The 11486-nt window shown below is 37.3% G+C and overlaps 1 protein-coding gene and 1 long non-coding RNA gene across 3 annotated transcripts in view; both read right to left on the reverse strand.

The window, feature by feature from the left end:
• Nucleotides 1-704: 704 nt before the first annotated feature.
• Nucleotides 705-3667, reverse strand: LOC106939889 (uncharacterized). 2 transcript variants are annotated; one of them, XR_001422941.1, is made up of 3 exons: nucleotides 3579-3667; nucleotides 3028-3093; nucleotides 705-724 (listed from the first exon to the last, which is right to left on the reverse strand). It is a non-coding gene; the product is annotated as an uncharacterized LOC106939889 (long non-coding RNA). The 2 variants fall into 2 exon arrangements; XR_001422940.1 differs by lacking the exon at nucleotides 705-724 and adding an exon at nucleotides 1539-1881.
• A 1560-nt stretch (nucleotides 3668-5227) lies between these two features.
• Nucleotides 5228-11486, reverse strand: part of LOC106939891 (high affinity immunoglobulin gamma Fc receptor I-like) — a 12928-nt gene continuing 6669 nt past the window's right edge. The window contains exons 3-8 of the mRNA XM_015022462.1: nucleotides 10504-10785; nucleotides 10170-10430; nucleotides 9715-9798; nucleotides 7308-7400; nucleotides 6755-6820; nucleotides 5228-5573 (exon numbers count right to left, since the gene is read on the reverse strand). Coding sequence (XP_014877948.1) covers nucleotides 5509-5573; nucleotides 6755-6820; nucleotides 7308-7400; nucleotides 9715-9798; nucleotides 10170-10430; nucleotides 10504-10785 — 851 coding nt within the window. The 3' untranslated portion in view covers nucleotides 5228-5508. The remainder of the gene's footprint in view (nucleotides 5574-6754; nucleotides 6821-7307; nucleotides 7401-9714; nucleotides 9799-10169; nucleotides 10431-10503; nucleotides 10786-11486) is intronic.

The raw sequence follows: 11486 nt of genomic DNA on the forward strand, positions 1-11486 counted from the left end.
AGTATAAATCCTGATAAATTCAGGATTAATCTCACATTAGTTACTGGTCTGTAGACAGAAAAACAAACTCCTGCTATGTGATTTCTGTATGTTTAGAAACTTTATTTAATTATCTGATATTGTGAGTTTTAGTAAAAAAATAAATATTTTCATTTCTCATCAGTTTTAATCCTGTGATGCATTAATGAAGCTCAATTCATATAATTCATAGATAAAGTGAATAACTTTTCTTTTTATAACTTTATTTTTGTTTTTATGATGTGAATCACTTTAAACTGCCCTGTTGCTGAAATATGAAACTAATAAAGTTGATTGATTGAATAATTGGTGTTATTTGATAATAAATCATTAATTTGTCATTAGACTCTCCCAGCGTTTTGTTTCTCCACCTGGTCCTCAGCCCCCCTGCTCTGCATGTTCTAGATGAGCCTCTGTTCCAGAACAGCTGATTCAGACGATTGCATGAACATCAGGAGCTGCAGATCCTGTTAATCACCAGAGATACAGAAGGGAAACACCTGAAACATGGAGGACAGGAGACCTGAGGACCAGGTGGAGAAACACTGGTTTAAACATTCATAAAAAGGCATCTCAGTGTAAACATGAGTGTTGTCATGCCAACAGTGTGAGCTGCTGTAATGTGTTTTCTGTCCTGTAGGTGTCAGAAGTGAGTAAAACATCTGAGTTTTAGTTTTAAAGGGACATTCTGCTGCTGGTTCTGGTTCTGCTCTGATTTCCTTCCTGTTGAGTTCAGACTCTTTGTTCTCATTGAATCGGTTTTACATCTGGATTCAGTTTGAGTTTCACTTGTTTTCAGTTTTAACTCAATAACCTGAATTCTTCCAGGAGTTTATAACTCAGTAAGACAGAGAGGAAATCAGGAATGAGCCGACCTGCTTTAATTTGACAGAAAATAATCCCTCACTGGTTTCATCACCAGATTAAAGGTTTTAAACCAGATTAAAGGTTTTAAACCAGGTTAAAGTTTTAAACCAGATTAAAGGTTTTAAACCAGATTAAAGGTTTTAAACCAGATTAAAGGTTTTATACCAGGTTAAAGTTTTAAACCAGATTAAAGGTTTTATACCAGGTTAAAGGTTTTATACCAGGTTAAAGGTTTTAAACCAGATTAAAGGTTTAAACCAGATTAAGGTTTTATACCAGGTTAATGGTTTTAAACCAGATTAAGGTTTAAACCAGATTAAAGGTTTAAACCAGATTAAAGGTTTTAAACCAGATTAAGGTTTTTTACCAGGTTAAAGGTTTAAACCAGATTAAAGGTTTTAAACCAGATTAAAGGTTTTAAACCAGATTAAAGGTTTTAAACCAGATTAAAGGTTTAAACCAGATTAAAGGTTTTAAACCAGATTAAGGTTTAAACCAGATTAAAGGTTTAAACCTCTTCAAACTGAGCCTTTCTGTTCCAGCCTCTTTGTTCTGCGGTGGTTTGTTTGCTCTTGTTTTTCTCGGCGGTTCACCACATCCACATCACAACGTCTCATTTTCCATCTGATCATCAAACAGAACCACAAAACATCGACTGGAACAAACTTTATTTAACCTTAAAGCAAATATAACAGCAATGAGGCAGATTTTATGAATAAATATCAATAATAATGACACTGATGATGGAAACAGAAGCTCAATGTTTCAGTAATGATATTAAAGGACCATAAGAAAATAAAACATGTCAAATCAAATGAAAATGTTTTTATCTATTAGCTGTTTATGAATTTACTATAAAGTTACAATATGTTTTATATCAATCTCTTATAAAAATAACTGAGTGTAAACAGACGTGATGTTCATGGATCTGTTATCGTCCATCAGTTGGTCTGACTGCAGAATAAACCACGTCTGGTTCTGGTTCCGGTTTCGGTTCTGAAAGCAAAAATAAAACAGATTCATACCGACTGGTTCCTTATGAATATATTCACAATGTTCTTTTATTAATGTTACATCTATAAAATACTAATGGAAAAATGATCTCCAGGTTCTATTGCTAAATAACGTGATATGAAAAGTTTTGATGCTGGTTGATGGTTAAACGAGATAAAAACAATAAAAACTCAAAACAGAATTGAAATGTAAAAAACATTGTTTGATAAAGAATCTGCAGCCATGTTCTAATCATCATCGTCATCATCATCATCATCATCATCATCATCATCAGAGGTCCTTGTTAAAACCAGCATGTGTGTTTTTCTAATGAGCTGCAGTCTGAGGTGAGTGGTGACATGATACTAATCTGGAATATCATCACAAATCATTTTAATGAGATTAGATTTAATCCTGGAAGGATTTAAGATTATTTGAGTCCATCATCCTGCCAGAGACAGATTAGATTAATAACCAAGGAGATATATTTATATTGATTCATGTTGATTAGCATCTTCTGCCAGATCTGATCAGTTTCCTTCAGATAGTCAATAAGAAGCTGTATGGATCCATGAAGCCTCACTGAGCTGGTTTAGATCTGATCAGATTTATAGTTTATAGATTTAAATGATTCATATTTTACTCCCTCCATGGTTACAGATGGAGAACCTCAGGGCTCAGTTCTCGGGTCAGTTATAGTTTTTACTGTTAGATGTTTTTATGTCTGTATGGTTTATTTATCTCCTGGTTTAAAGTGACAGGAAGAAAATCAGGATGTTTCACATTTTACTGTCTCCAATGATCCTTGATAAACATTTTAGTTTCTCTTCTATCATGCTGACAGTTTTCCTGAACCTTAAAGAGCATCAGTTCATTTTGCTGATAAATTAACTGATTATATTTAATGATCACTGATGGACTGAAGGCTGAAATATGAAGATTTGGCAGCAGAAACTTTCCATGTTTCCCAGATTTAATAGTTTCTCTAAATTCAGATCCTGATTTTCTGTCTGTTTTCCTCCAGAGTTTTTCCTGAAGACGTTTGAGCAGGAAGTGACATGAGATGAAGATCTGCTCCTCCTCTTCCTCAGTTCATCAGACATGTAGTTTCCAGTCTGCAGGTTAAAACCAGTAAAGTTTAGTCGGTACCTCTGGTTCTGTTGGGTCTGATGTCTGCTGTCCTCACTGCAGAGTAAACTGGACCCGGATCCATCTCTGAACAGCAGATTACAGGTGTTAGAGGTTCTGTTAGCGTTCAGATTAATACCTTTTATCATAGACGTTCAGATCAACATGTTTTATGGTAGAAATGTTTTTAATGGTTCTGTTGCTTCTGTCCACCATATGAATCTATAAACGTGTGAATCAGACCACAGAGCTGCTCATTTCCTCTAAAACACACGTAACTGAGCGTTGAGTCAGTTCACAGAAACACAGCAACACCTTCAGAACCGCACCGAGCCGCTCAGTTTGGACCAACAGGTTTTATTTATAAAACCGTCAGACGTTTCCTGTGGTGAACTCAGGACGTTTGCTGCTTGACAAACTTCACTGGAAACAGGAAGTTTGGTGGTTTAAGAGTCCAGCATCGTTAGAGAGGAACTAAAAAGTTACTGTTAAAATGCTATAAAGAACATGAATCTAACATAATGAACTGCAGGGAGAACAATAAATAACTAATATAGTATTATGGTCTCTACCTCTGCTCCTCTGCTGGTCTCCAGTCTCTCTGATGTTTATCTGTCCGTACTCGACGTCTCCAGTTCTCACTGCAGAGTAAACCAGATCTGGATCTGGAAAAACATGTAGAAATAATAATAAGTGGTTATGTGAGAACACAAAGAACTGGGCTGAGTTATTTCAGAGAAATGAAAAAACTCACATTTTAACAGTTATTTTATTTTGCTGCTGTTAATGTCAGACATGTAAATATATGAATGTTGGTGATAAACAGACACAGAGCTGCTAAATTAATGAGGCTCAAATAAACCCAGAGTCACTCTGACACCTTCAGACCGACTGATAAATGTCTGGGTTTTACATTTTCATTTGCTTTTATCATGTTGATTAAAATGTATTATATGTGTCTGTTAAATAGTTTCAACTCATTTAATCATAAGTTCATCATCTGAGTCCTAAGATTCAAAATGTCTGAGCAGGTTAAACATGTCGACAACCTGCCAAATATATTTAATACATTTATATTATCTTTTTATTTGACAGGTGTGCAGACTGACACCATCATACATCAGACATAACATCTGTCATGATTCATAAAGAATCTTTATGACATGAAGTAAATTCAGGAAATAATGACACTTTAATGCAAAGTTGCTCTAAAAGTTTAATTGAAAGTTGATAAAAATGCCAACTTTGCATTAAAATGTCATTATTTGTTCACAACATTTACTGTTTTAAAGCATCTTCAAAATAAATTCACTCTGATCAAAAATGTAGGAAACACAGAGAAAATATCACCGTTAAATGTTTTAAATTAAAGTCCTGCAGTGAATTATGAGCAGCTCCAGTTTGACCTGCATGTTTCCTTCAATAACAGGAAGCTGGACGACCACAGAGCTGTTAGCATGTTAGCTGTTAGCCTGCAAGCTGTTAGCNGAGCCGACCTGCTTTAATTTGACAGAAAATAATCCCTCACTGGTTTCATCACCAGATTAAAGGTTTTAAACCAGATTAAAGGTTTTAAACTAGATTAAAGGTTTTAAACCAGACTAAAGTTTTATACCAGGTTAAAGGTGTGAAACCAGGTTAAAGTTTTAAAAAAGATTAAAGGTTTTATACCAGGTTAAAGGTTTTAAACTAGATTAAAGGTTTTAAACCAGATTAAAGGTTTTATTAAAGGTTTTAAACCAGATTAAAGGTTTTATTAAAGGTTTTAAACTAGATTAAATGTTTTAAACCAGACTAAAGGTTTTATACCAGATTAAAGTTTTAAACCAGATTAAAGTTTTAAACCAGGTTAAAGGTTTTAAATCAGATTAAAGGTTTTAAACCAGGTTAAAGTTTTAAACCAGATTAAAGGTTTTAAACCAGGTTAAAGTTTTAAACCAGATTAAAGGTTTTTTACCAGGTTAAAGGTTTAAACCAGATTAAAGGTTTAAACCAGATTAAAGGTTTTAAATCAGATTAAAGGTTTAAACCAGATTAAAGGTTTTAAACCAGATTAAGGTTTAAACCAGATTAAAGGTTTAAACCTCTTCAAACTGAACCTTTCTGTTCCAGCCTCTTTGTTCTGCGGTGGTTTGTTTGTTCTAGTTTTTCTCGGCGGTTCACCACATCCACATCACAACGTCTCATTTTCCATCTGATCATCAAACAGAACCACAAAACATCGACTGGAACAAACTTTATTTAACCTTAAAGCAAATATAACAGCAATGAGGCAGATTTTATATATAAATATCAATAATAATGACACTGATGATGGAAACAGAAGCTCAATGTTTCAGTAATGATATTAAAGGACCATAAGAAAATAAAACATGTCAAATCAAATGAAAATGGTTTTTATCTATTAGCTGTTTATGAATTTACTATAAAGTTACAATATGTTTTATATCAATCTCTTATAAAAATAACTGAGTGTAAACAGACGTGATGTTCATGGATCTGTTATCGTCCATCAGTTGGTCTGACTGCAGAATAAACCACGTCTGGTTCTGGTTCCGGTTTCGGTTCTGAAAGCAAAAATAAAACAGATTCATACCGACTGGTTCCTTATGAATATATTCACAATGTTCTTTTATTAATGTTACATCTATAAAATACTAATGGGAAAAATGATCTCCAGGTTCTATTGCTAAATAACGTGATATGAAAAGTTTTGATGCTGGTTGATGGTTAAACGAGATAAAAACAATAAAAACTCAAAACAGAATTGAAATGTAAAAAACATTGTTTGATAAAGAATCTGCAGCCATGTTCTAATCATCATCATCATCATCATCATCATCATCATCATCATCACCATCATCATCATCATCATCATCATCATCATCATCATCATCACCAGGAGCTCCTTGTTAAAACCAGCATGTGTTTTTCTAATGAGCTGCAGTATGAGGTGAGTGGTGACATGATGCTAATCTGGAATATCATCAGAAATCATTTTAATGAGATTAGATTTAATCCTGGAAGGATTTAAGATTATTTGAGTCCATCATCCTGCCAGAGACAGATTAGATTAATAACCAAGGAGATATATTTATATTGATTCATGTTGATTAGCATCTTCTGCCAGATCTGATCAGTTTCCCTCAGATAGTCAATAAGAAGCTGTATGGATCCATGAAGCCTCACTGAGCTGGTTTAGATCTGATCAGATTTATAGATTTAAATGATTCATATTTTACTCCCTCCATGGTTACAGATGGAGAACCTCAGGGCTCAGTTCTCGGGTCAGTTATAGTTTTTACTGTTAGATGTTTTTATGTCTGTATGGTTTATTTATCTCCTGGTATAAAGTGACAGGAAGAAAATCAGGATGTTTCACATTTTACTGTCTCCAATGATCCTTGATAAACATTTTAGTTTCTCTTCTATCATGCTGACAGTTTTCCTGAACCTTAAAGAGCATCAGTTCATTTTGCTGATAAATTAACTGATTATATTTAATGATCACTGATGGACTGAAGGCTGAAATATGAAGATTTGGCAGCAGAAACTTTAAATGTTTCCCAGATTTAATAGTTTCTCTAAATTCAGATCCTGATTTTCTGTCTGTTTTCCTCCAGAGTTTTTCCTGAAGACGTTTGAGCAGGAAGTGACATGAGATGAAGATCTGCTCCTCCTCTTCCTCAGTTCATCAGACATGTAGTTTCCAGTCTGCAGGTTAAAACCAGTAAAGTTTAGTCGGTACCTCTGGTTCTGTTGGGTCTGATGTCTGCTGTCCTCACTGCAGAGTAAACTGGACCCGGATCCATCTCTGAACAGCAGATTACAGGTGTTAGAGGTTCTGTTAGCGTTCAGATTAATACCTTTTATCATAGACGTTCAGATCAACATGTTTTATGGTAGAAATGTTTTTAATGGTTCTGTTGCTTCTGTCCACCATATGAATCTATAAACGTGTGAATCAGACCACAGAGCTGCTCATTTCCTCTAAAACACACGTAACTGAGCGTTGAGTCAGTTCACAGAAACACAGCAACACCTTCAGAACCGCACCGAGCCGCTCAGTTTGGACCAACAGGTTTTTATTTATAAAACCGTCAGACGTTTCCTGTGGTGAACTCAGGATGTTTGCTGCTTGACAAACTTCACTGGAAACAGGAAGTTTGGTGGTTTAAGAGTCCAAGGTAGTTAGAGAGGAGCTAAATAGTTACTATTAAAACACTGCAACTCAAGTCTCAGATATTAAACTACAACTGAAAGATAAAACCAATCAGATCAAAGCAGAGCGTTGTCTCTACCTCTCCTCCTCTGCTGGTCTCCAGTCTCTCTGATGTTTATCTGTCCGTACTCGACGTCTCCAGTTCTCACTGCAGAGTAAACCAGAGCTGGATCTGGAAAAACATGTAGAAATAAGATCGCTGCAGGTATTATTGGTTATGTTAGAACACAAAGAACTTGGCTGAGTTATTTCAGAGAAATGTAGAATTCTCAGCACACTCACATTTTAACTTTTTTTTTAATTTTGTTGCTGTTAATGTCAGACATGTAAATGTATAAATGTTTGTGATAAACAGAGACACAGAGCTGCTCACTTCTGCTAAATAAAGGTTAACAAGGTACAAAATAGACCCAGAGAGTCTGTTCTCTCTGAAACCATCAGACCGACTGAACTGTAAATGTCTGTCTTTTATATTTTTATTTGCTTTAATCATGTTGATTAAAATGTGTCTCTGTTGAATAGTTTCATCCTCCATAACATTTAGCCATAAGTTCATCATATGAGTCTCAACATGCAAAATGTTTGAACAGGTTGCTATAATATGCCAAACATATTTTAATACATTTCTATTGCTTTTTTTTAACTAAATCTGTCCAACATGATGTTATTTCTGATGATGAAAGACGAGGATTTGGCCAGAATCAGTCAGAAGACGAGGAGGAGGAAGAGTTAGGAGGAAAACAGTCAGAAGAATCTGAGGACATGATGCCAGTTTCTATCAGGCCACCATCAGGAAGCTGGTAGAGTTCCTCTCATCCTGCTCTTTGTTCCTGATGGTCATTCTAGTTGCCATGGACACAGTATGTGATGACATCACAGCAGGTGCTCAGAGAGAATAAGACACTAGAAGATGTTAAAAGTCTCTTTCCTCACTGCATCGCCAGAGGAAATATGTGTCATGATGTGGATGAGAGTTTGAGGCCAAACAGAGAAAAACATCAAGAGAAGAAGAAAGACTGAAATGTAACCCTACAGATCTGAGATTTCCTCATGAAGATCCTCTGATGTTCACAGATCTACTTTAGTTTTTATCCCCCTTTGTTCTCTGCAGTTCTATTTTCCTTTCTGTCCAGGTGTGTCGTATCCCCCTGATTACCCTGTGTGTATTTAGCCCCACCTGTTGTCTGTGTTCCTTGTCAGATCCTCGTCATTTGTAACTGTTTCCCTGTGCCGTCAGTCTACGTCTGTTTATGGGTCGTACGCAGTTGAACTGTGAAGTCCTGCATCGACCTAAGCTCGTTTACATGTCTGTTATCCAGTTGCTACCGGTATTAGCTGTGTGCTAACTTTCTGCCGTGCTGCCTGTTCAAGACTGTGAGCTACATTATTAAATTCATCATTCTCATTTTACCTGGGTCTACCTGCGTTTCCTCACCACCTCAACCACATCGATCATGACAGACTGGTCTTGAAATAAAATGCCGAGTCCTCAGAGCCCGAGACAAGACCGAATGCGGTCGAGTCCGAGACGAGACCATCAAAAAATGTTCTCGAGATCAAGATCTGTCTTGAGTACCACAACACTGTTATAAGCAGCTCCAGTTTGACCTGCATGTTTCCTTCAATAATAGGAAGCTGGACGACCACATAGCTGCTAGCCTGTTAATTGTTAGCTTGCTAGCTTTAATAAATATAGAGCTGTTAGCCTGTTAACTGTTAGCGTGCTAGCTTTAATAACCACAGGCTGCAGAAACACTCAAAGGAACAGTGAGTAGCTACCAAAACCATCTAACTGAAGGGTCAAACCTGCAGTGGAAAAAACAAACGCCTCTAATTTAGGTAAAATAACGGCAGCTGTGATTGCTGAAAACATTTGACCTATTAGCTGTAAAAGGTGAAGAAAAGCACTGCACAACAAAAGTTAATCTGCAGAGAAAACAGACAACAGTCAGTTTTGGTGAGCTAATATAATCTGATGGTAAAGAATAAATGATAAAATAAAGATTAAGTTCAGATGATTCAAGGTTCTAAAAGTCAACCAGATTACTTCTGTTTGATTTCTGATCAGCTAAATGAAGCAGAGACTAAATCGAAAACTTTCTGTATAGATCCATCCATCCATTTTCTAAAACCTTGTCCCTTAGTGGGTCAGGAGGTGCTGCTGCCTCTCCAGCTAACATTCAGGGGTCACCTTGGACGGGTCACCAGTCTGTCGCAGGGCAACACAGAGACAGACAGGACACACAACCATGAACAGACACTCATACCTAGGGGAAATTTGGAGAGACTAATCAACCTGACAGTCATGTTTTTCGACTGTTGGAATAATACGATTTCTCTTCATAATAAATTTATCTTTTGAGTTTTAGAATGATCAGTTGAACAAATAAAGATCTTTACTATGAAGCAGAAAATGGATTTTTTATTTATTTGGTCTTTAAAGTAAAAAGTTAAAACTTTATCAGCTACAGGACATGAGGTTTTACCTCTGCTGCTTCTGATTGGCTGCGTCTGATTTTTGAAGGTTTTCAGGTCACTGTACATGATTTCCTTTTCATCTTTTCCTTCATCTGAAATAAAACAGAATAAACATAAAACCAATTTGCAGTTTCTTAACAAGCAACAGATCCAAAAAATAAGTATCACAAATTGTAAGCCTGTTGAAACGAATGAAAATAATGCTAATACTGAAGACTCACCTTCAGGTTTCCTGCAGAAACATCGTCTCACCAGAAGAACCAGAAAAATTAATGAAAGTAAAACCAGAGAGATAAAAATGGCAGCAACAACTTTAATGGTGGGAAAAGATGAACCAGGAGGAGGAGAGATGTAGGATGGAGAATGTGTAGAGGTTGGAGAAGGAGGAGTGTTGGTGATTCTCCTTGAAATGAATCAAAGGTGATAATTTATTTCTTGTCTCCTGATGAAGGTTGAAGCAAACAGAGAAGCTGCTGACCTTCCACAGAGATCCTGCTGGATGGAGACTCTCCCTGACCGCTGATGCTGCACTTATAGAGGCCTTCATCAGAGCTGGAGACATGGAGGAGGGTCATGTGACCTGATGGTCCATCACCAATGAAGGAGCCATCTTTATAGAAAGCAGCTGGGAGGTTGTGGGCTGGACTCTTTGCTCTGCAGCTCAGAGTGACGTCATCTCCCTCCATCACAGGGAGGACAGGACTCTGCAGGATCACTGATCCACCTCAACACAGAGACAAACTACAGCATTTCATCCATTTCCACACAGCAACACTAACTCCACAGTCTGATCTTACCAGAGACAGAGAGCTGGATGCTGCTGCTGCTGCTGCTGGAGGATCCAGACATGGACTCACACCAGTACAGGCCAGAGTCTAATGGGAGGAGGAAGGTCAGCCTGCAGGTAGATCCAGCTGGTCTCCCCCACCCTTTTCCACATTCAGTACTGGTTCCTCTGGTTGTGTTTCTCCTCACAGTTCCTCCATCAGAGCTGTTTTCATCCTCACAGATCAGAGTCACTGATTCTCCTTCAAAGAACTGAGATCTGCTGGGACTCACAGTCAGACGAACTGGGAGAACTGAAATAAAAATAATGAAACAAATATAGCTTCCTGTTAATTATGCCAAACCAGAGCCAGCAATAGGATTGAACAAAAGCAGGAGTTTAGCCCTTTTGGGAGTTGGAAGTGTCCATTTCAAGTCTCATCACTGCTAAGTAGCTTCTTTATGTTGTAAATATTAAAATAAATTGTAGACTATCTATACAAACTTCTTTTGTGGTTCAGATTTCTGACTTTCTCAGGAAAACCCCCACCTTTTCTCTTTTAAGTCTAGAGAAGTTAATCAGTTGGAGTGAGGTTATTATCATATGGTGGGGTTGTTGGTGGTGAGGAGAGACGCTGAGACCCAGGTATGGTGAAGATGATGTATTTAATGGTGAAAACAGCACACAAACAGTCCAAGGCAGGCAGCACGGCAGGAACAAGCACGCAGCTAAATACCGGTAGCAACTGTCAAACGGACCAGACGGAACAAACACAAACCAGGACTTAACAGTTCTACTGGAGTGACAAACTACGACAAGGACCCAACGAGGAACACAGACAACAGGAGGGTTTAAATACACACGGGGTAATCAAGGGAATGAGACACACCTGGGGAGCGATCAACGGGGAGGACAGGACAGAGACTCACAGGAACACAGGACTGAATAAACACAGAAAAACTCAAAATAAACAGAAAACCACGGATCATGACAGTACCCCCTCCTCAAGGGGCG

This window comes from Poecilia latipinna, unplaced genomic scaffold (assembly GCF_001443285.1).
Source record: "Poecilia latipinna isolate Pla-1442-1.1 unplaced genomic scaffold, P_latipinna-1.0 Scaffold3016, whole genome shotgun sequence".
NCBI lineage: Eukaryota > Metazoa > Chordata > Actinopteri > Cyprinodontiformes > Poeciliidae > Poecilia > Poecilia latipinna.